Here is a 23,377-nt window from a genome sequence, read left to right as displayed (position 1 = left end):
AGTAAGTCTTTCTCTCTCTCTCTCTGCCATTGTTTTTCACATACAGCATAACTTTAGATAGCTGACTTTAGCGCTTGTTACAGCCATAGACAGTATATAATGGACCAATAGACCCCGTTGCTCTGGATGGAGACCAGTGAAGGATATTAGAAGCACTTTTCCGGTGATCTCTTGCTTTACTGCTCAGCCTCCAACTGACAGAGACAACGTAAATGTGACGTGAGCAAACTGTCTGAAAGTGTGAAGTCTTCTGGTAGCTGTGCCGAGAGAAATCTCAATCATTCCCAATCTTACAGAGACGGAGAGCGTATGTATATCTAAGGAGATAACATAGACACAGGCTAATTACTGATCACTAACATGCTAGTTAACATTAGCAATTAAACCTAAACAGCTAATGTAAGTCGAAACTGCCTGCGAGCTTCTCCTGTACTATACGGTAATTCCTCTACTGTGCGACAGTAAGTCACTTGGTTATGACACAATCGTTAGCTTATTTTTACAAAAACGTCTGCTACGGAGCCATAACGTGAGGTACAAGGTAATGGAGCCTTTTATACATTGTCGTGTTTCTTTAGAAATAAACAATGGACAAATAGAGTCTTTAAACACTTCAGATGTAAAGTAATTCGCAGTCAAGTGACGTAAAAAAAAAATGGCGGTCAGTGTAATGCTAACAAGAGGTGATCGCTTCGTAGCAACAAAATGGCGCCATCGGAGGTTCGCGTTCTGAAGCGAAGCTTACCCCCTTGGTTACAGCTTACCTCTGACCAGCATGAAGTCAGTTAACTTTAACGAGCTTGGTTCTATGTGAAAAACTAAAAACAGCAGAGGGAAACAGACTTAACATACTTGCTGTCTAGGAGTTCCAGGTGAATTTAATGAATACATTACCAGATGCTAGATGTGTGGTGACGCCAGGCTTCGAGCAGTGGGACGTGGGTCGACGGTTTCTCCAGATGACATGTGGAGACGGAAATGATCTGTGATTGGCCAAAGGCTCCTGTCATGGGCAGAAGTCTAGTTTTTTGGAAATTCCGCCGGTTTTAACTCTTTCCAGACGGATTTCGGTTACCTTCCGCTTACTTTGTGTTGGCGTTCTAAACTCTGGTGAATTTCTGAGGACTATGGTTAGCTGCTCCTCAGATCTCTGCAGGGTAAATCCAGACAGCTAGCTAGACTATCTGTCCAATCTGAATTTTCTGTTGCACGACTAAAACATCCTTTGAACGTTCACATGTTCCACCAAAATAAGTTCCTTCCTGAGGCCAGTTTGCCACCCATAACAAATGTGACTGGTTATAAAGAAATACCAATAAACCAGAGCACGTTTCTCTCCCATCCCGGAATTCTGTGTGGACTAGCCAGACCCTGCTCCGCAGCGCTGTGGAAGAAGGTCTGGCAAAGCGAGACTATTATGGAATTGAAGCCCAATCGTGTCAAAAGCCAAGCTTAAAGCACAATGACAACGGTGCCTGATCATCCAAGATGCATAGGTGGCGGTGTGCATAATAATTTATTGATAGCACCCTGATGTGGCCAGGTCACCACCTAGCCTTGCAGCTGTGTTTACCATAGAGCAAGAGAGGGAGATGATCCATGTCCTGACAAACAGAGAATGCAGGCCAGGTCGTCATGCTGGGCGAATGACATTTCTTTGGAAGAACACACAGGTCTGGACAACATGCTGCTAAGCCCAGGGAGGCCTCTGAAACACAAACACTGATGTCTCTGAAGGACTGCCTCCAACACTCATAAAACACAATAAATGGGCTCTCGACAGAATCCGTTCATGGCGAGGAGCCTCCATTAGAAATCGTTAGTGCTGAGCAATAGTCACGTCAATTTTATTTACATAAAAATCACACACACACAAATAAAAAAATAAAAAAACAAGAGCGAATTTGGGTTAAGGGAAAAAAGTCACAACGCGAGGAAAAAGTGGAAGAAACCTCAGGATCCCTCTCCCCGGACAGACAGACATGCAACAGCTGTCATGTGTACAGAACAGACCAACATAAGAGAATGACAATCAAGATGACAAAATTATAGTTACTATAATATTTTTTTGGTTAAGTATATACTAGGAATGAGACTTTTACTGGTTTAAGGATAAACCACTGTAAAATTCCTGGCGGTTGGTATTACAGTTTCAAATTCAGATTATTATTAAAACTGATTACTGCGCTTTGAAAATCTCACGGTACTTTCCAGCATCAAGCAAAAGTGGAAACAGTCTCCCAGACTCAGGCACAGTATACAATGTTTGTTTTGCATCAATGAAAACATGGTGGAAGGCTGTGACAGCACTCCACATATTTTTCAGCCTTCTAGAAAGAAAAAAATATATAAACGACGCAGTAAACTCAATATCGACGCGTCCGGAAGACGCACCCTTTTTTTCTCTCGATAATGCTACATTGTGATCATCATCCTGTCCTCTGTCCTACTCCCTCTGCTGATGTGTTTCACAATGCCGGCAGGTACTGCTGGTAGAGAGAGAAGGGGACGTTTTTGCAGCCAATACCCTTTTTCCACCCAAAATCACAGGCAGGACTCTTTTCCCATTGCCAGTAGATGAGTATGCCTGTCTATTTTTTTTTTCTGTTGTCACGTTCAACGTCACGAGTGCCGGAAAACAGGTGTTGTTAACTTTTCCTGCTACAGCTTTCCCAACCAGTGCACAAAATTAAACTCTGCTGTACAGTCACTTGATATCTTTGCTAATAAACTCAAACTCTCCTCCGCTCAGACCGATAGCTCTGCATTTTCCTCAAAAGAGATATGCTACTCTTACAAAATAGGCTTAGTAAACAGTAGAAAGCAGCATAGAGGCCATTGAAAATGTTACAGTGGTTACTTTTTTTATTTTTTATATCCATTACTTATTCAGTGTCACTTTGAAACTCTGCGCCAACTAATTTTAATGTTCCAGCGCTCCTTGAGTGGAGACGGTCGGAATTTGTGGCTGAGAACGAAGCCCAACGCACATCGCAGCATCGCAAAAAGAGCGCCCGAGTCATTTGTCCCTGTAGTGAATGCTGATTGTAACCTTTCCCATTGCAGACAAAAGCCAGATTTTAGTGGGTGTATGTGGTGTCTTGGCCATTGGGAAAGGAGTAAAAGTTTAGAAGAATTTGCCAAATTTTAAGATATTGGGCAAACTACGCTAAACAGACTACATACAGACAGCTTTTTTTTTGCGAAATCTCACGAGACTCGCGGCCCAACGACCTATGCTAACCTTAACCATTCGAGGACAATGCCTAACCTCAACCATCTAACATAGGGCTGGGGAGTATGGCCTAAAATTTATATCACAGTATAATTTGAAGCACACATGGTAACTGTATATATCGCGATATATTTGTTTTTTTGTTCACGTTTATGCTTGCTGAACGGGTGTATTGATAAAGTATTGGCTTTTGACTCAGGTTTTATTGCACTTACAGCAGCGAGCGTAGTTGGAGGAGCTCAGCCCCGACACAGAGGGAAGAGGAGATAATGCAGCGTGAAAATAAATGACACCAAAACGCACTGATGTCTGACACACACACAGACACATACACCCTATATGCAAACGGAAATGATAACGATGTACATGTTTATTTGCATATAGAGTGGGGAAGTGAGATCTGATCACAAGTGCTCACTGAGGACGCATTTGGAGACACATTCTACAGACAGGTGGGAACACACGCCTCGCGTTGCTGCGGTCCAGCCGAAAACATTACATTTGGCCAATAAACTCAAAACAGAGCATGTTTCACAGTCAACAATTTACATTATAGCTAGGGCTGGGTATCGTTCAAAAATGTTCAATACCGATACCAATACCGTGACTTTGATACCGGTTCCTAAACTATACTTTTTTCGATACCAAATTTTATAAAACAAAAAGAAATCTTTCTATTTATTTTTCAGCTGCTACTCATCTAGCCTCATCTCTGTGCTTAACGTAGTTTTTCCTGCGTGCCACTACGATGTGTAACGTTAAACAGCCAATCACAAGCATTATTTGATCTTGGTAGAAACATGCTGCATGCTTATTGGCTCACTGACGCTGATGAGATTTACTCCTTAGGTATTGAATGACGAGGCATTTTTCGATACTCGATACTTTAGAGGCAATTTGGTCATTATACATGACCAATAACTGTGTGTTACTGTAACAGTACTTGTTACTACAGTTTTAATAAATTGTTCCCATTATTTACGTTTTTCAAAATGGAAATATCGTTGTCATAACATTGTCAGCTATATAGCCCAACACTAAAAATGTATCTAGACACAAGTGTATTGAAAAGGCCTCAGATCCTAAAAATAGCTCAACTTTACATCCTTGACTAAAGGACTGTGAGAGAAATGCTGCATGACGGCCTTTGGTGCTATTCAGGCTCAGGTCTCCACATAGCTCAGCAGTGTCTGGACTGAGCTGTGGTTCCCACAATAGAGAGAACTCAGAGGATGAGCGCTTGTGGCTGCAAAATTCTCCAGAATTCTTTTCACCACCGGCAGCTAATGACAATGACAGGGCAAACGCAGGGTGCCAAAACACACGACTATGTGTTTAGTCTTTCTTAAACCAAGGATGATAAGTCAAGCAGAACATCTACACGTGACAGCTGGGAAGTAAGACAACATTTCCACTCCGCTGTACAGTGTTCACACATTCACTTACATTGACACAGATCCCCTGCATACTGAATAAAGAGGCGCTCTAACTTTTCTTCCAGATTTGGGCATGTGCTGATTAATGGCACAAGAACTGCAGCTTAATTTTCAAGACCCAAGCATAAAAATATCTAAGACATGCTATTTACAAGATATAACATGATGCTGATCAGGTAGTTTGGTAGCATGGTAGTTTTCTCCTGCTTAAGCTCTACTGTTACCAGTTACTATTGCATGTCTTTATTGCAAGTAACATGTCTAGTCTTCGTTACTTCAAAGCTGCTAATCCATATTTGCATTTTGTGTTTTTATCTAAACTATGGGTTGGTCTCCATCTTTATCTTATCAGCAAGGTATTACAAGAAGCATGTCACCTGACACACCCTACAATACAGAAGAATAAAATATGCAAAACAGACTCTTAGCAATTTCTCTATTTTTCACACACACACAAAAAGGACAAGCACCTAGCTAACGTTACCACCTGAGACATTTCTCAATTCTACCACTAACACAGATCCCTGTTTTACATTCTAGTTTACTATGTGACAGACACAACGTTAAAAAAAATAAATAAAAAAACTCATACAAGCACAACTTTTTCTCTGGCTGCTTTCAGTTTTTTTTACTTGTCATGGCAGTCATTAGCAAATCAGCCCTGCTGCCCAAGTTGAACACTGCTGCAGTACTTGGCGTTGGGTAAAAACAATTAAATGCCTTATATGGACTACAAACTTAAGTCTAGCAATCATACACTGGCAAGCAACCGTTGATTTATTGATTGATTTAAAAAGTAATGACAATGCCCACAGTTGGCGTTGCGTTTTGTATCGTTCCTTGTCTTCGACTTTTCAATTACGTTAGATTGATAGCTAGGTTAGCTCGATAGTTCATTGTGCTTAATGTCAGTTTACGTCACCTCACAAATTATCTCCATTTGGTATACGTGTCCAGACAGAAAATAGGGCATATGACGTTAGCAAAATATAGCTGTGAGCCACTAGAAATGTTCCATAGGTCAGTTTGCCTTACTGACGATAACCAGAAAGCCAGCCAGCTAAATACCAATAACAGCGAGCGTTAGCAGCTGGCTAGCAAGGTTAGCTAGAAACGATGAGAACATACCGTCTGTTGCTAGTGACAATTGTTCCGCAGACAGTAACAAAGACGAAAGGAACCGTTCTGCCTTCCCAAAACGATTTCAAGTTAATTTTTCAGTGGTCCCAGTGCCGTGAATTAGCTACTTCCCCACTGCTTCTATCACTTATTTTCCTCTGTCTTCGGTCCCACCTATCCGTTCTGTTTCGAACGACAACAGCGCCTACAGAGCACCCTCTGTTGTTCACTGTTCTCGTTCTAGCTCAGAAATTCAAATCGCATCGCGAGATTTTGACCAAAGTTTCATGGACCTGTTCTCTTAATACAACCAACTACGGGCCTAATCAGAGACAGATTAGATAGATAGGTAATATTTAGCCTAAGAAAAAAAAAATCTTTGTCCTGATGTCTCTTCCGTTATGTCCTGCACAACACTTTGGCTTCTCTAACATTTTTACAAAACAGCTGATATGTAATCTGTAAAACATATTCATTATTAGGTTGTTGTTGTTATTATTATTATTATTATTATTATTATTATTATTATTATTATTATTATTATACAATTTAATATAACCACCAAAACTGAAGATTTGTTCTACTCTTCTCAAACATTTACACCAACCAGCTGCATGCAGTCTTTCCTACTTGCTATATTTGTTTTTCTGTTGGGTATACATAAAACAATAAAGAAAATAACAAGTACAGCTCAAAGGCATATGGCTTGATGTCATCTTCAAGCTTGGGGGCTTCAAACACTTCTCTACGTCTATAGCAACTGGTAAAAACAGCCATACAACCTATCAACTATCAGGTTAAATAAACAGCCCCGCAGTAATGCTGTTAATACATTGTATTAGCCTGAGTTATCAAAGTGAGTTGAACAGCCAAACATGAAGAATTGTTTTATGCATTACAACAAATATGGTGTACACTCGAGTGCAACATACACATTAAAGTCAAGCACTAAGCTCCCTCATGTCTCATAAATGACTTCCCATACAGCCCATGAATAGCCTATATACAAAACCTGTTTTTATTTTCAATTTGGTTGGAACCTACGCGGGCAGACATTCATATAGTACATGACAGATTTTGTTTATTGACTGGCAGACAGGGCAGCTCCAGACAGACGAATCTAATCCAAGCTACAGAGGATTACACAATAGCTCTGTGTTAATAATTATGTAAAGGGTCACAAAAGGAAGTGACAAATAAGGATTCTGTACAGCCTAATTAGGGAGGAAAGCCGACCAAAACAACTAACAGCCTCAGCCAGACTGTGGAAATCATGTGATGGCAGGAATCTAGGGTAAGATGAGGGTTCTTCCTCAAATGGGTGCAGGTCAGTTTGTACACACAACATACACACACATGCATCCCGTATTTAGCAAAGTGTGTATATGTACACAACTCCAAATCCTACACAGGACCTTACAATCAGGCTACACGAAAGCTCTATCCAGACGAGCATTATACCTTAAAATGAAAAAGACTTCTTTGAAAACAGATAGTGAATACAGCACTGCTGGTGTTTTATATAAACTGTGGAGATGAAAGATATTTACTCAAAATCCTCCCTTTGTGAACCATGACCATATCAACCAACATTATGAGGGTCAAAGCTGGATAATCCTATGAAATCCCTGTGGAAAGTTGTTTTGGGTCAGCCATGTACTGTATCAGGTTTTGAAATATGTTCACAGTCGGGTCCAGCTTTGACAAGGGCTGATCGGAGCCTGGGTGTGTTTGTGCTGGAGTGTCAAGGGAGACACTGGAAGAGTCTGCTACAGCCCCTATAAAGTTGGACACTGTGGTAATATGTTAAATGCATCGCTGGTCCAATAATTCAGTGAAATCAGTAAAGTAAGCATAGGAGATGTAATAAAAGCACATATTCCAACTTAAAAGGAAATTATCATGTTTAAAAGCTCAGTTGGTATAACATTGATTCCAACAAGTTCCAGTACATTGTACAAGGTCCCCTCTGCTCTGGTTAGAAGGGGGGAAGATGTCATGAGATGACATTTTCACCACCACTATTAACATATGACGGTGTACTATTTTAAGTGCAGGAAAGTAAACAGAATTGGAGCAGTAGGAAAAAAGTGCAGAGGCCGTGAGAGATAGAATAAACAGAGAGCATGTGCCAGCTGAGGGGTGCAGTGCCATTCCTGATAGTAGGGGACTGGGCATGGCTTCCACACGGCATTATACATACAGTAGCTAAAACAATGTCTTTTACAGAGTAAAATGCCGTTCTCAAATTCTTTGGTTGGAATTCTTGGAAGTGTTTACAAAAATCAATTATCCATTACTGTGAGAAATTTGGTGCAGTTTGCAATGTAAATTAATCCAGAGTCGACCCGACCCATAAGCGACCTAAGCGTCTGCTTAGGGCCCCGTGGCTACCAGAGGGCCCCCAAGAGCGCTTGAAATGTCCCACAATAGAGCTGATAACAGAGCTGGTCTATTTAAAGATAGCGTTGCTGCTAATAGGTCTCACATTAGTCTTTACATTATGAGTGCTTAAACTATTTACAATACACAAGTTGGTTTAGTGCCAAGTGCAGTGGCAACATATTACAATGTGGAGAGTCCCCCAAACCAAATCTTGCTTAGGGCCCCCAAAAGCCTAGGACCGGCCCTGATATGATCAACTCAGTCTATATCGTTAGAAATCAGGCTGAAGCGGCTGAGCGATTCATGCAAAGCTGTCCTACTTTCTGTGAATATTGAGTATCATCGAAGTAGACCTGCTAAACACTGAATGACAGCGACACCTGGTGGAAGACTACAGTGCTGTCCTGCATGCTCTGAGACCTGGTGTCTAGCTTAAATTCGGGAGTAAATCCACACTGAACGATGGTTGAAACTAGTCCCGTTTGATACTAAAGTTGTTGTGTCGTTGTTGGGTTGCACCATAGTTACACTGGCGTAAAGTCCACTCTAACCATCATTTTGTCGCAAAAAAGGTTTTTTTTCTTTCCGTGGCCAAGCAGTGACTATTCTTGTTGCAGTGTTTTATTAATATTATAGTATTATTACCGTGGTATTTACCTTGCCAATTGTCTTTGAACACAGCTCCAAAATAGCGAAGAAGCTAACGGCTAAAAATAGCTAACGTTGGTAACGTTAATCACCAAACAGCCACAGAACATGGAAGTATGCCACAGAAAGGTAGCTACATAAACCAGGACGCTGTGAAACGGAAGCCAACTTCAGCTTTAAGTTTCCCTTAAATTTTCCCTTAACTGCCGAATCGGAAGCCAACTTCATGCGTCGTGACAAAGCGTTATTATTAGTGCAAAAATAAGTGATGTCGAGTGGTGAAAACGTCAACTACAACATGAGGAATTTTCAAAGTTGGAAACTTTCCATGGGAAGTAACTGGATATTTTTAATATTGCTTGTTATAATACTGTTAGTCTATAACAGGGAACTTAAATGTAGTTGGGGGGGGAAAAAACATCTTGCAGCTTGCAGGGGGGGGGGGGGGGGGGGGATAGGGGGTAATACATAAACCATTGCTATTATTAACCTATGTGTTACTAACCTTGCTAACCATAGTAAATCAAAATTGGAATGTTTCCAAAATTCCCCAGCTAAACTTTCAATGCAATATTAAGGTGCTCTAAGCGATGTTGGGAGACTTTATTCTTGTTGACGTTCAAAGTATTTTCAAACAAAACAAGACTAGCTCGCCCCTCACTCCTCTTCATCCCATCCCTTCCCTGCTTCAGCGAACTAACCCCCCAAACCCCCATCCCAAATCCTTCTTGTCGGTTATTGGCTGAACGCTGGAACACGGTTTGTTATGTTTGGTGGTGCAGGTTGGCCACTTAGTTTTTGTTGCCGTTTGTGGACCCTGGGCTGTCTACGCGTTTTTTACAGTGTGTTCAGGGGACAGGCAGCTCGCAGATAGTGAGGAGAGGTTTGCTGTATGTGACAAAAAATGTTGTAGCCTAAAAAACTCGTGACATCGCTTAGAGCACCTTTAAAATAGCCAGTTTATTCCCATTAATTACCATGAAAGTTTCCAAAATTCCCCAGCTAAACTTTCCATGGAAAGTTTCTGGAAATTTACTGGAAAATGTCCACCCCTTTGAAACCCTAGTTATGACAATGGTTTAGCAGGTTCATAATTAAGGACATTGTATGGGGAATTTGGGACACTATACTTGACAAACTGGCTGATAGCCTAAACTGGGAAACTATTATGATTAATGTTAGTAGCTTTTAATTAAGGTTATCTAACCCAAGTCTGCTGCTGGAATCTATCCTGGAGAACGGGTTGTCGACGCAAAACAGCCAATCACTCCTCCTTGTCCTCCAAGTTATTCCACCTTTCAAAACCACACGCCATGCCAACCGATCATACGGAGGACTTTACACCTAAGTGCTTGGTGGAAGATTTAAGTTGTAACTTATGCCTACGTTACAACTATTCCAGCTGGTGCAACCCTCAATGTTAGTACAGGGTGGCTACAGGTATAAACAAGTTAAATTTAAGACTTTTTAAGACCACTTCTAAATGAAATTTAAGACTTGAATGCTGTGCGTTTGTAATTATGTTCGAGACACTGAACCAGACAACCAAAATTGTGCATTATTGATTAAATGACCACATCCAGTCAAGATTATATGGAGCAGTTCATGGGCCATGCAACTGCCCAGGATCTACTTCAGCATTTCAAAGTAAGTGTGCCATAAATATATTTATTAACTAACCTCTTGTATGTTGTGTATCATATAGTTAAGCTTTACTGATTTGTCAAGTGAATAACTACTATGGATAGGGCACTACACGTTAATTAGACAAATTAAAATGAATGAATTAAAAACAGCCAAATTGAGTTTTAGAATGGTATTAGAGTCTGCTGTTTACCTGCCAATATGTATAAATAGTATACAGTGCTGCTCATAAAAATAGCCCCACATCATCACATACCCTTCACCATACCTAGAGATTGGCATGGTTTTATTTCAGTTAGCCTCATAGCTGGTTTGATGTACATTGAGAGATGATTTTATTGAAAGTGCCCCATCTCTAGGTATGGTGAAGGGTATGTGAGGATGTGGGGCTATTTTAACTCCAAAGGCCAAGGGAACTTTGTCAGGATGCATAGTATCCTGGATCCCTGAAATAACTGGCCTTTAAAAATAAAAATCTGTCTGCCTCTATGGGAATTTAACATAGGGGTGTACTTACTTGTACCCCCTGTATTTTTAGGAAGGGCATTTATTTATTTATGGTACATTATTTATTCACAAAGAAATTTGGTGTCCTTAAAGGTTGGACTATTCCTACTTTTTTTAATTAAGGAATTAAGATCAATTTCCAAAAGATGATTTGTGTATTCCTCTTTTTAGTCAACTTATCATGGGTTCATAAACTTATGAGCACCACTTGTCATTTAACCAATAACGCACATGCAAGTCCAGTTGTTTGCTTTTGGTTGTCTGGTTCAGTGTCTTGTCGAACATAATTACAACGCACCGCATTTTTGGACTTAGGTGATGAGTTATTTTTTGATATATGGCGCCAGTCCAAATTTAGCGTAACGTCTGGTCTTGTCCTTTCCACAGGTAAATGACGTGCAAGCCCCAAATCTGGAAACATAGGCGGCGCTAGGCTATTTTTAGGGGTGCTGAAGCACCCCTAAATATCATCTCAGCACCCCTGAAAATAAAGTCCTTATTGTGATAATGTGAGATCGTTTAGTGCTCAAAGTAGTGGCGTTTTTATGGCACGGGCGAACCGGGAAGCCACTTAACTTAAAAAATATATATAAATAATCCTCTGTGCTGCGAAGCGTTTTTCTGTTTTCTATCATTTCACTGTGTGGGGAATTGGCAGATCAGCGGCCCCAGCAGCTGCAGGCGCCCTGCTTGCTGAGAGAGGTCAGCACCCCCTACTTTCACAATGAAATGGACTAGTCCGTCCCACAGTGCGCCGCCAAAGATAAACAAACGGTGACAGGAGAAATGGGAAGTACACGGAGACGGAGAAAGACGAGTCTAAACGGTCTAAACCTTTCTGTTATGTCAATGGTCTAAACGCCAAAATGAAAAAAAGTTACCCAAGCGGCTCATTTAAAAGAAAAAAGCGAAAAGACATGTTTTCGGGAGTAGCAGGACCTTCATCAGCTCTACTTTGGTAGCCTACACAATGCATTCTCTGTTGATTAGTTGATTACATTTGCCTTCTGGTTGACAGCACAAAGGAGCGAGGAGAATAGAGAGGGAGAAGGGCAGAGAGAGCAAGATGAACAAGGTGATAAAATGGCTACGTAGCCTATAAGACATGTATATGGTAGGACTACTGTGTTTTATTTTCTCTTTTATTTGAAGATTATTTTCTAGTTGATTACAAAATGTTTTGTATGTGATTGTCAGTGATAAGACGGAGGGAAGGAGATAGAGGGAGAGAGGAGGATGGGGGGAGAGAGAGAAGGATGGAGAGAGAGTGGACAAAGAGAGGGACCTGGAAGAACCAGGTGAGAAAGTGGACATATATTATACGGGCAAAAACACTTAAAACATTCCATTCACATTATATTTACATATGCATTTCATGGAGGACTAGGCTCTTAAGAAAAAGAGATGTTGTGTTTTCCCCATCTGGTTCAGAGGCATTATTAGATTAGATGAAAAAGTTGAAAATCAACAGCAGAAAAAAACATGAATAATCTTGTCTAAAAATGTGTTAAGGCTTATTTTACCATTCAAGGTATGTGCAGGGGTGTAGCTCCAAATTCTGGGCCCTGTGAAAGGCATTTTCTATGGCCCCTCCTGCAGCCAAAGCTATGAATTCTAGCATATTTTTGGGCCCTCCTCACATGAGGGCCCTGGGCACTCAGTCCCCTTCCCCCCCCCAGTCCAACACCCCTGGGTATGTGTGCTGCAATAATCATGCTTTGTAGTTTCCATCTTTTTTCACAGCAGATGCCTTAAATCTGTTGATAGTTTGTCATAATTGCATATCTCAATCTGTCTATTTCTTTCCCCAAAACTCACAAGAAGTCACGATTTAAGGGTTTAAAAAAAAAAAAAAAGCATGCCCCCAAACCCCCCTAGCTTAACTGCTATCAACTTTTCATTAGGGGCTGAGCACCCCCAAAGGTCAGATCCTAGAATCGCCCCTGTCTGGAAACATTGCTTTGAACACTTCTTCAATCCCGTCCTTAGACCTGTAGGAATTGTGGCTTGTCACAGTCCTCAGCACCCTTTTTTGTGCCAGCGCCCCCCTATCCATTATCCAGGTCCCTAACGCCCCCCATCAAATATTATGTAGGCTAAATGCCCTGAATATTAATGATTACGCCCTAATATAGGCCTATTATTGTTGTTACTATTGTTATAAAAAATAATCAAAAAATCAAATCATTGAATGACAAACAACACATGTATTAGTTTCCCAGGTATCAAAAACGCCATGTGAATAGAAATATATTTACAGGTTTTAAAAAAAAATGCAACCATTTGACATTCAAATTAAATAACAGCAGCCAATCAGAACGACTAGATATGTAACATTCAAACTATAAATATGTATTATCAAAAGACCTACTGCATGTCCTTGGTGTGAACCTCAGCACCTATATAAGATGACTATAATTTGAATGTCCTTTTTTGTTTGTGAAGTGACCTTGGGTGTCATGAAATGCGCTTTAAATAAAATGTATTATGCTTATTATTATTATTATTATTATTACAAACACTAACAGTAGCCAATCAGAAACAGCTAGCAATTTAACATTCAAATCTAAAATCGAATTGTTCCAACGGAAAACAAGCTGGCACTTATCAAGAGGTAAAAGCAGAAGGATTACACACACACACAAGTATTTTGGTGATGACAAACGACTTGAAGTACGACACCTACTGCCGAATGGAAATAAGTTTACAACCTTTGAAAGTTAGTGAGAGCCGTTTTTTAATGCTTAGAAGAGCCTAGCTATGTTTGCTATCGCCTGTCTTGGGAGTAAATAGCAGAAAAAAACGTTTGGAGAAAACGCAACCCCACATCGCGCTGTGTTTGGTGGAGGTGTGAGAGTCCCGTACAGTAAACGGTGACATCACTGCCTCTATCGCTTCCATAAGAAAGTTTTAAAACACCAAACGCAAGCCCTGAACTGCCCGGGAGTTTATGGAACAGCTAAATGTTTGCCAAACAACAAAGCACAGTCAATATCTCTCGCACGTCTCTTTTCTTTCTCTCTTTCTCCGTGAAATGAAGCTGCATTCAGGTACCGTAGGAAACGTTGTGTTTAATAAACCATCTGACAAAAAACTGTTACTGGGAAATATAAAGTCTACTTGTGCTACATTGGGGGGGGGGGGGAATTAAAGAATACAACAGGACGTCGCGGCGATTGCTTTTTTTTCTTATCTGTACGCAGCTTCACGTAGTAACTACAGAGCTCATTTAAGACGATGCTCCGATGTCCCGTTTCAATGAAGGCAGCAAGGAGCTGCGCCAAACAAAGCTGACAGAAGCATGGAAAACTTCGGATACCCGTCTCGTCTAGTCGCAGTGCTGCAAACTGGCAGCTTTTAATGTTGCAGACTACTTATTATTTAGTAGTTTAAGTGTAAACATGTATTGTTATTGTGAATCTTTGGTTTAAACTAGCTTTCTAACAAACTCCCGCCAACGGCACCTCAACGCCCCCCTTTCCAAAATATTGCTTCCAACGCCCCCCATCATCTTCTGAACGCCCCCTGGGGGGCGGTACCGCCCCCCGTTGAGAAAGACTGGTGTAGCAGAAACTAGCAATTACGGGCTGCTGGCGAACCTGGGCCTTTACGTAGTACGTAGTTTACCAAGTTTGAAATTCTTCCGACGCATAACGCAGTTCACTTCATAAACATTCCCAGGCACCGACCTTAACCAATAATACTCGTTTTCAAGCAATGTGTAATTGAACTTCCATTTCCCCATGTTTCTAGGTGTCTATCAACCATTGCTGTGTTACATGTATGCGGCAAAATTGCAAATCCCACTGACTATGGCCACGCCAAGACCCGCCCACGAAGCAGCTCGATTGGTAGGGGTTAGGCATTTGACCTCGGTTAAGGTTAAAGTTAGGATAGCCGATTGGTCATGTACAAAAGGGGTTACGTTACCTTGCGTAAAAAAATATTCGACCTGGCTGGCAGAACAGATTGACTGCATTTCCGCGGTGACATGACACAAACATATTTAAGACTTATCCAATCTGAATTTAAGACAATTTAATACTTTTTAAGGCCTTATTTTTAGGAACAGTGATTTAAGACTTTTTAAAAGACCAGCGGCCACCCTTTTAGTAGCATGTTAACTCCAACCAAAGTTAAAATTTAGGCTGCAGACCACTACATGAACACCTGCCCCATCACCACAGCTCAATACATTTAAATCTGACGGATTGTCTGTGTCAATATTTAAGTAATAACCATTACTGTTTACAGGAATGCTAATTCATAGGGACAATAACACCGAAATGAATCCTGAGGCATGAATCTTGAATGAGAATTTATTACAGCCAGCAGTTTACAATACAAATCACCTTTCAAAATGCTCAGCTACCACCTTCCTAAACATAGCTGATATTCTGAGCAATGACAGTAAAATGACATAAAACAGAGGAATGCATTCAAATGTATAATCTCAATTTTCTCTATTTTGCTATTTTTTTTCAACAAATTTTTGTTTATTATCAAGGTCCAGTCAAAGCTTCTCTAGACCTGGCAAATAATTGTTTTCTTCTTTTTTTAAGACATAATTTATCATTTTGCGATGTTTTCAGAGTTTTAGGTTTTTCAATGTTTAATATTTTTTTTCTCTTTTTCCATCGGTGAAGCAGGTTTCAAGACGCCCAATCTGTAAGACAAAAGAAAGAATATCAACGTAGTTCATATACTTATGACACCTACTGTATAATCTCCTTTCGCCCGAGTCATCCAAAATGTGTATCATTAAAATAAAAACACACACACCTTAGACACTGGGAACACCAGCAGGGGTGGTAGACTTCTGAGCAGCCTCCTTGGCCTGGTGGGCCTGAAGCACAGCAACAGCCTCATCCACCTAAGACAACAAAACACTCAATAAACCAACGCACATGCAGCATTATCATTGAACTCAATCAAGCAGCCAGTTTGCAGCATGAGTTTGCAGTTTATCCATCAAGTCCTCCCTTCTGACGATGTTGCTAGCAACCATGCTCATGTAAATGAGAAAACAATGAGGGGCAACAGGCTTGAGATCTCACATCTCAGCCCATTAACTGACCTTTGAGCGCAGCGACTCGGGTGACTCCAGCATGTGGAGAAGTTCAGAGTTGTCGATCTCCAGCAGCATACCGGTGATCTTGCCTGCCAGACTGGGGTGCATGTTCTGGATCAGGGGGAAGAGACGCTCACCTGAAGGAAGAAGAATAGTCATCAACAACTATTTTTAAATGTGTGAAATCAGACTTAATGTGTGAAATAGCTTGGTGGCCAGGGTTAATTCTATGACTTTCCCAGAATTGGAGATATCTGAGCAGATCATGTACTAACCCAGCATCTGCTTCTGTTCCTGAGGAGGGGCAGCAGCCAGCATGGAGGCAGTCAGGGGCTCCTGTCCTTGGACATGGACAGCAGGCTAAGGAAGGAAAAAAGATTTGAGTCCAGGGACAGATTCTAGATAACTGTAAAAATTACCGACTGCCCAACTACTATTACTAAGTAATTATCACAATCAATTTCTACAGCATGAACGAATGACTAGAGATGCACAGATTACAACTTTCTAGGCCGTTTCCGATTTTCTTTGAGTTAGGCCAGCCGATTCCAATTTCATTTTTTCTAACCACTTTACAGCACACACACAAATATTTATTTTCTATCTTATTTAATAGAACATTTTGCACAGAATATAAAAAATGTTTTGAACAGATAATGGATCGCTACAAAATAGAACTATATAAATTACTTCTGGTGTGGGAAATTCACACACATCTAAAATGCAATGTTAGAACAATTTCCTTCTTTTCACATCCAATATCCAACTAAAAAAAAGTGATTTAGTTTTTTGGTGTCGTCCTTCCACGCCCTACTTTTTCCTCGCAGCACTTGCATATTGCAAACGCGTTATCTTCTGCACACACGCTGTAGAATTTCCAAACAGCTGACATGTTGCAGGTCAATTCACGTGCCTCCTTGAGAACTTTAACTCGTATAACTTATGTTGTCAGTTAACTGTTGCGTTGTCCGGCGTGAAATCGGCATATGTCAGACTGACATATGCCCCCCTCCCCACATCTGTGAAGCTCCACTTATTGTACATTTTATTTTAACCATACTTCCACTGTGCTTTAATTTTTTTTCTTTTAAGTTAATCTACTCCAGCAACGTGCTACCACATACTTGCAGTCTCTTTGAAGTTAGCTTTGAGATTCGGCTGTGTGGTACCCAGCCGATACAGTAAGCGTAACGATGGTGGACCACAAGGTCAATCTATTATCGGTCATGCATTAAATGCCGCCACCAGTGTGCAGAGTCAACAACTAACTGGTTGTAAAAAAAAAAAATGGGTTGCTATATCAGCAACCCACCAATGGCGGTTAATCTCATTTATTTTATTTGCCAGAGTAGATTTCTACTGGCATTTGACGGATGCTAATTTTGGACCCCGATTGGGGCCAGCCATGAAAGTCAATGGAATGCCTACCTGCTGCATGGCGACCTGTGGCTGGGAGGCCATGTGCTGCTGGGGGTTGCGTACACCAGCAGCATATTTGTACTGGGGCATGGCACGCACTGGGGCAGCAGTGGCTGAAGCACCGGTGGGGCGTTGGCTCAGGGCCTGTGTGGCTGAAGGGAGGAAGGTGAACAAGGAACTTTAATCAAAAACTGCATCAAGTGATTAACAGGCAGTGACAAAGGAACAATATAAGGCAGATTCTGTGTTCTGAAAGCTGAAATGCTTACGCATACGCTGAGAAGCCATCATGCGTGGGACCTGCGCATTGGGGGTGGTGGTGGGACGGATGGCATTGAAGGTCTGGGGCCTGGGAGCTGATGGGCGCATAGCATTGGGCATGTTTTGGAAGTCTGAAGGAAGAGGAAACAACATTAGTGATCCACACTGAAATAGTTAGAATTAAGTTATTTCACTGTTGAAAGATGGAGCTAGTTAGCATTTTTTTTTTTTTTACAGCATTACTTCACACTCCAATGAACAGAATGGCCAAACTTTTGACCCCCCATGTGATACAACGTTTCTACTCACGTTGAGGACGCACTCCTTGAGTGGCCCAACGAGGGCTGGGGCGGAGCTGTGCCAGCTGGTTGGCGGAGTAGTATGCAGCACGGTTCTGGGCCTGAGAGGACAAAGATGAAGATTTATGATTACTACATGTTCTCTTCCAGCCAAGGTATTAAAACATTTTCCTATTATGCATTTTCCTACAACAAACAGCAGGGGTTTACACCAGTTATTCTAATTCCAAACACACTACACCTGTACATTTAACTAAGTAGCGAGGTGGCAACAAAATAATCAAAACACGTTGCAGGTCATGTATTCTAAGCAAATTGGCCGAGGGGGTGGGACACTCACCTGAGGTATAGCCGCCATGAAATAGCCTGAGGGCGGGGCAGGCTGATATGGGTTGAGGACAGGGTTGGGCACAGCGCGGACTGTGGCCATCCTCTGCATGTACTGGTTGGTTAGATGGGCCTGGCGCTCTTCCTTGCGCTGGGCCAGGGCCACATACAGCGGCTTTGTAGCAACAATGCGCCCATTCATCTCCGTTACAGCTTTAGTGGCCTCCTCTGGAGAAGAGAAGCACACAAAGCCAAAACCTTTGCTTCGGCCACCCTCCATCATCACCTATGGGAGAAGAAACAGATTAGCGTCTATTCTGATAAATTATCCTCTTGTTAATCTCCACAAAATGACATTGAAATCTAAACTGAACTCAGATTGCAATCAAGCCATAAAACATGGCAACATTACAAATCAAGGAGTCTTTACCTTAGCACTAGTTATGGTTCCAAATGGAGAGAATTCTTTGCGGAGACGCTCGTCATCTAGGCCATCATCCAGGTTTTTCACATACAGATTGACACCCTGGTTTATGGACAATGATAATGATATTGTAATGTTTTGTAACAAACCAAAGTAACGTATGAAGAATAAAACGGGGTGTTTGGTTGCCCTTTAAAAACAGCGCTGTGATGTTGAATTAAATTGCAAAGAAAGAGCAGTAGGCCAACAAACCTGGTATCTGGTCATGCGATCCTGTTTCATCTGCTCAAATTTACGCTTCAGCTCATTCTGGCGCTCCCCTTTCTTCTGTGCGCGGCCCACATACACTTGCCTGCCATTGAATTCTTTACCATTCATTTCATCCACAGCCTGCAATGAAATAAGCAACAGACCACTGAAACAAACTACACAGAGGTCATGTTTGTATTGACTCAAAGCCATCAGCAGGACTCGTGACAAGTGCATAATTAATTTTCCAATAACATAATTGCCAGGGCAATGACCAGGAGTTGATGCTAACCTTCTGTGCATCTTCGTGTCTCTCGAAGCTGACAAAGCCAAATCCCTTGGATTTGCCACTCTCATCAGTCATAACCCGGATACTGAGTGCAGGTCCTACAAAATACAACAGCTAATCAATACTTCCTTTTATTAACACACCAAATTGTATCGTATCAGTTAAATGGACTTCGTAAAGTACTTTTCACAGATAAAAACCACAAAGTGCTGTGCTTCACATAAACATACATATTAAAAACACAATTAAAAGTAATGAATAAAAAGAAAATGCAGACAGGTCAACCAAAAGCCAGTTTAAAAAGGTAGGTATTTAGCCAATTTTAGACTCTAGGGGAGGAGGCAGAGCGTTCCAAAGTTTCGGTTCTACCGACTTGAAAGCTTGATCACCACGGGTCTTGAGCCGGATGCAAGGAACATTTAATAAATTTAACAAATTAGATCTTAGGGGGCATGTTGACAAATTTGGTTGCAGTCAGTCAGCCACATATGCAGCTGCCTGACTGTGCAATGGTCTGAAGGTTGGGGGGAGAATTTTAAACTGACTTCTATATAGAATTGTCTTACCATATTTACCAAACATATCCTTAAGTTTCTCGTCGTCCATGTCGTCCCCAAAATTCTTGATGTAGACATTGGTAAACTCTCTGGCACGTGCCCCAAGCTCAGCCTCCCTCTCTTTACGTGACTTAAAGCGTCCAACAAATCTGTTGGTCAAATGGTGAAAAATGTTTGAACAAATCACACATACCAAGACAAGTCATACCCAAACTCCTTATTTACCACAATATCATTTTGGATATCAATAGACAACCCTGAGCTTTTCCACAAAACTGTTCAGGGAAATCATTCTCTACTGCGTTGCTATTTTTGCCTCTAACTAAAATATTCAGATAAAAGAACTTGACATCCACGACTAGTTCATTTTTTTTACACCTGCAGTGTGTTAAGATTCTAAACCAGTCAAAATGGAAGCCACTAATAGCACCGTTTACCTCAGGACAGCATAAAAACATTTAGGAGGATGCATTTAGAGTTAAATGCAATGGATGACATGAGCTTCCCCAAGTGCAATTTTACAGAGAAACATTGTACACTACAAACTTGGAGCGATTTCCATTTGGTGTGGGTTTTGTTTTTTTCACATCAAAAAATAAAAAATGTAAAAATCAGAGTTTACCAAAATGCATCATTACAAACCATGCAAGAACTTTCTCTCCGCTTAATGGTCAGATGTGTCGGGGGCAGGAGTAAGAAAGTAAATACAGGAAGAAGGTCCTATATTCTGAACTAGTGCGCATTTCTTACATCTCCATGGTCAAACCACCTCATTTCATTTAAATAATCAGACATTGTTTCGCAGGGACATTATCTCTGCTCTGGTAACCAAGTCTTCGCTCTACGCTGCCGGTGTCTGTTTCCAACTTCAGCGGCGGCTGGTTTGGCCATGGAAATGCAATTGATCGTAGTCTATTTCTGTGAGAGAAACATTGCAAGCTGCTACATTTTGCATGTTCTGCCGCATCGCAAATTGCTAAGCACACCTGACCTCAGGAGACATTAGCTCAGACTTAAGATACGCTCATTTGGTCCGCTTTTGGTGCACATCTGAGTGCGGATGCTGCATTCCTACCTGCCCAAACGAACAGCACCAAGGGTGAAAACAAACTCTTTTACAATTTAACCGAGCTAAATGAGGCAGGTGTGAAAGTGTGATAGTATGGGACAAACACACTCACAAGGATTGGAATGTACCCTACTTATAATACTGTAAAATCTTTAAAACTCGGCCCCGTTCTCTGGGATGTTTGTCACTCTTCTCTTAGTTGTATGAAAACAAAGTAGATGATTGGAGATGGGGTTGTGGACAAGATGCAGTTAACACAAACTCTGATTAGATGTCAAATTCACACATTAAGCTGACCCCCCAAAAAAATATGTATTCATAACCAGTGTAATTGTAGTCCCACTTACACTTTTCTGTCATTGAGCAACATGCCATTCATTTTCTCAATGGCCCGCTCAGCAGCCTCGTGGGTCTCAAAGTGCACAAAGCCGTAACCCTTTGAGCCATTTTCATCACAAACCACCTTGGAAAGGGGAGATTTGAGCATGTCAACACAATCCCAAACACCATGCATTTAAAAACACACAGAATCCGCTTCAACCTGGTGCGATATTTAGTCATGCAAACTAGTGTTGTGTATGTAAAAGCACTCAAAAGACAAAAACGTAGGCCGACAAAACAAATGCTGCCCCGCCTACCTTGCAGGAAAGGATGTTTCCAAACGCAGAGAAGGTGTCATAGAGAGCCTTGTTATCAATGGACTTGTCCAGGTTCTTGATGAAGATGTTGCCCACTCCACTCTTCCTCAGCGAGGGGTCACGCTGAGACCACATGATGCGGAGGGGTCTGCCTTTGATCACATCAAAGTTCATGGTGTCCAGGGCTCGCTCAGCTAAAAAAAACAGGCCCCAAAAAGGTTAATATGTCTGATAACACTAGGTTCAAGTCTGCTTTGTATAATGCCTACTGCAACCTAACACTATCCTAAAATTGCGTCACATCAACGAGCTGACTAAAACAACAATAGTGCTAACTGCAATAGGGATGATGTACAATGGCATGCCATACATTATCAAAATGGAGTCAGGTGGTGTCGCATCCCTCTCGTTAGCTGCCCTTGCTAAAGTATATTACGTTAAGGTAAACCTACCGTCAGCGGGCTGCTGGAAGTTGACATAGGCATAGCCGAGGGAACGGCGGGTGATCATGTCTCTGCATACTCTGATGGATAGGATGGGCCCAGCCGGGCTAAATTTCTCGTAGAGCATGGCCTCGGTAACGTCTGGATGCAGGTCCCCGACATAGAGGGAAGCCATTGGGTAGCTCGGCGCGCTGGGATTCATGTCTGACGCCGCGAGTTCTCAGGCAATACAACTGTAGGCTTATATTTGCTCGATATTTTGTTGACAACCGTCAGCTAATATAGGCCTCTTATATAAAAGAGGTTCCCTTTCTCGGTCTCTTCAATAACTAAACAAAAATTAAGAGCGCAGACATATACTAGCTATCTTAACAGTTAGCAACGTGGGCTAGCTAGTTAGCTTGATTAGCAAAATGTCGGAGCGTGGCCTAACCGATGTGGCTCGCCGACTTAACAATTTTGAATCTGTACCGTCACAGTCAATTAATAAGCTCAATTGCCGGTAGTAAACGAAGAAAATACTTATTTACAATGGTTACTAGAATGACAACGCCCTTTAAGGGATAAATAACTGGTTAACAATATAAATGGCTAACGATAATCACCCACGCTTTCAACAATGACGCTAACTGCTTGGCTTGCTAACGTTCTTCTCGTCTTTCGTTATTTTTCGAAGGCAGCGTCTTCTTCGCGTTGCTTGGGTTGACAAATGAAATCCTGCTTCACCGATAATTATTTTTCTTATAAAAATATGTCTGCGTGTCTCTCTAGCTTTTGGTTTGTTTCATAATAATAAAATGTGTGCCGAGACTAGGTCCGGAGCACACCCTACGCAGACAGATTACAGGAATGAAAGGAAGGTCGGCGGAGGTTGTTTCCCGATTCTAGTCGAAACCACGGCGCGTTCACCACCAAAGGTGACGTCACACACCTCGCGATATTTCACATTTGTTTTCGTTCGAGCATTACAGAACATTTTCTCTTTATTTACTTGAAATGTATAATAACCCCAGCTATTTTTGGAGTTTGTCACAGCTTCCCCGATGAAATATTAATACAATAATATTAAGAACATGTCACCTAACTGGAGAATAAATAGATTTAAGGACTTTTTTTTCTCTCTAGAGATTCAAAGGGAGACTGTTACATATAGTTTTATAACACTTTGACTTAAATATTGGCATTTCACTGCGGCGGCATCAGCTTCATCGACCAAAAGTTGGTCTGTGAGCATTTATTAATCAATTGGTGTCTCCAGCACATATTTCGAGCTGTTTTGGCACTTTGGACAGTGGGCGTTCCAGTTGAAGAATGGAAATTCTGACTTCGCAGTTCATCTCGAACGCACCATGAATAC

The 23,377-nt window shown here is 41.4% G+C and overlaps 2 protein-coding genes across 4 annotated transcripts in view; both read right to left on the bottom strand.

Annotated features, from left to right (window-relative positions):
- Positions 1–8,932, bottom strand: part of LOC114557693 (E3 ubiquitin-protein ligase RNF19A) — a 36,592-nt gene extending 27,660 nt beyond the window's left edge. The window contains exon 1 of one of the 2 annotated variants that reach the window (XM_028581322.1): positions 8,833–8,932. The gene's annotated coding sequence lies outside the window, so the exon portion shown is untranslated. Of the gene's footprint in view, positions 1–5,799; positions 6,030–8,832 lie in introns of those variants that run through there. The other variant, XM_028581321.1, reaches the window with a different exon arrangement.
- A 6,347-nt stretch (positions 8,933–15,279) lies between these two features.
- Positions 15,280–22,927, bottom strand: LOC114557007 (polyadenylate-binding protein 1). 2 transcript variants are annotated; one of them, XM_028580215.1, is made up of 15 exons: positions 22,030–22,927; positions 21,578–21,771; positions 21,287–21,402; positions 19,889–20,019; positions 19,317–19,411; positions 19,028–19,165; positions 18,782–18,877; positions 18,365–18,637; positions 18,035–18,125; positions 17,734–17,856; positions 17,474–17,616; positions 16,321–16,405; positions 16,052–16,182; positions 15,757–15,847; positions 15,280–15,640 (listed from the first exon to the last, which is right to left on the bottom strand). In XM_028580215.1, the coding sequence occupies exons 1-14, from the start codon at positions 22,220–22,222 to the stop codon at positions 15,758–15,760; spliced, it is 1,899 nt and encodes a 632-aa protein (XP_028436016.1). In that variant the 5' UTR covers positions 22,223–22,927; the 3' UTR covers positions 15,280–15,640; position 15,757. The 2 variants fall into 2 exon arrangements, with proteins under 2 accessions (XP_028436016.1, XP_028436015.1); XM_028580214.1 differs by having other exon boundaries at positions 19,880–20,019; positions 22,030–22,926.
- Between the last annotated feature and the right edge of the window lie 450 nt (positions 22,928–23,377).

Source organism: Perca flavescens, chromosome 6 (genome assembly GCF_004354835.1).
Source record: "Perca flavescens isolate YP-PL-M2 chromosome 6, PFLA_1.0, whole genome shotgun sequence".
In the NCBI taxonomy this organism is placed as follows: domain Eukaryota; kingdom Metazoa; phylum Chordata; class Actinopteri; order Perciformes; family Percidae; genus Perca; species Perca flavescens.
The sequence above is the reverse complement of the archived record's forward strand: the minus strand, read 5'-3'. Positions and strand labels throughout refer to the sequence as shown.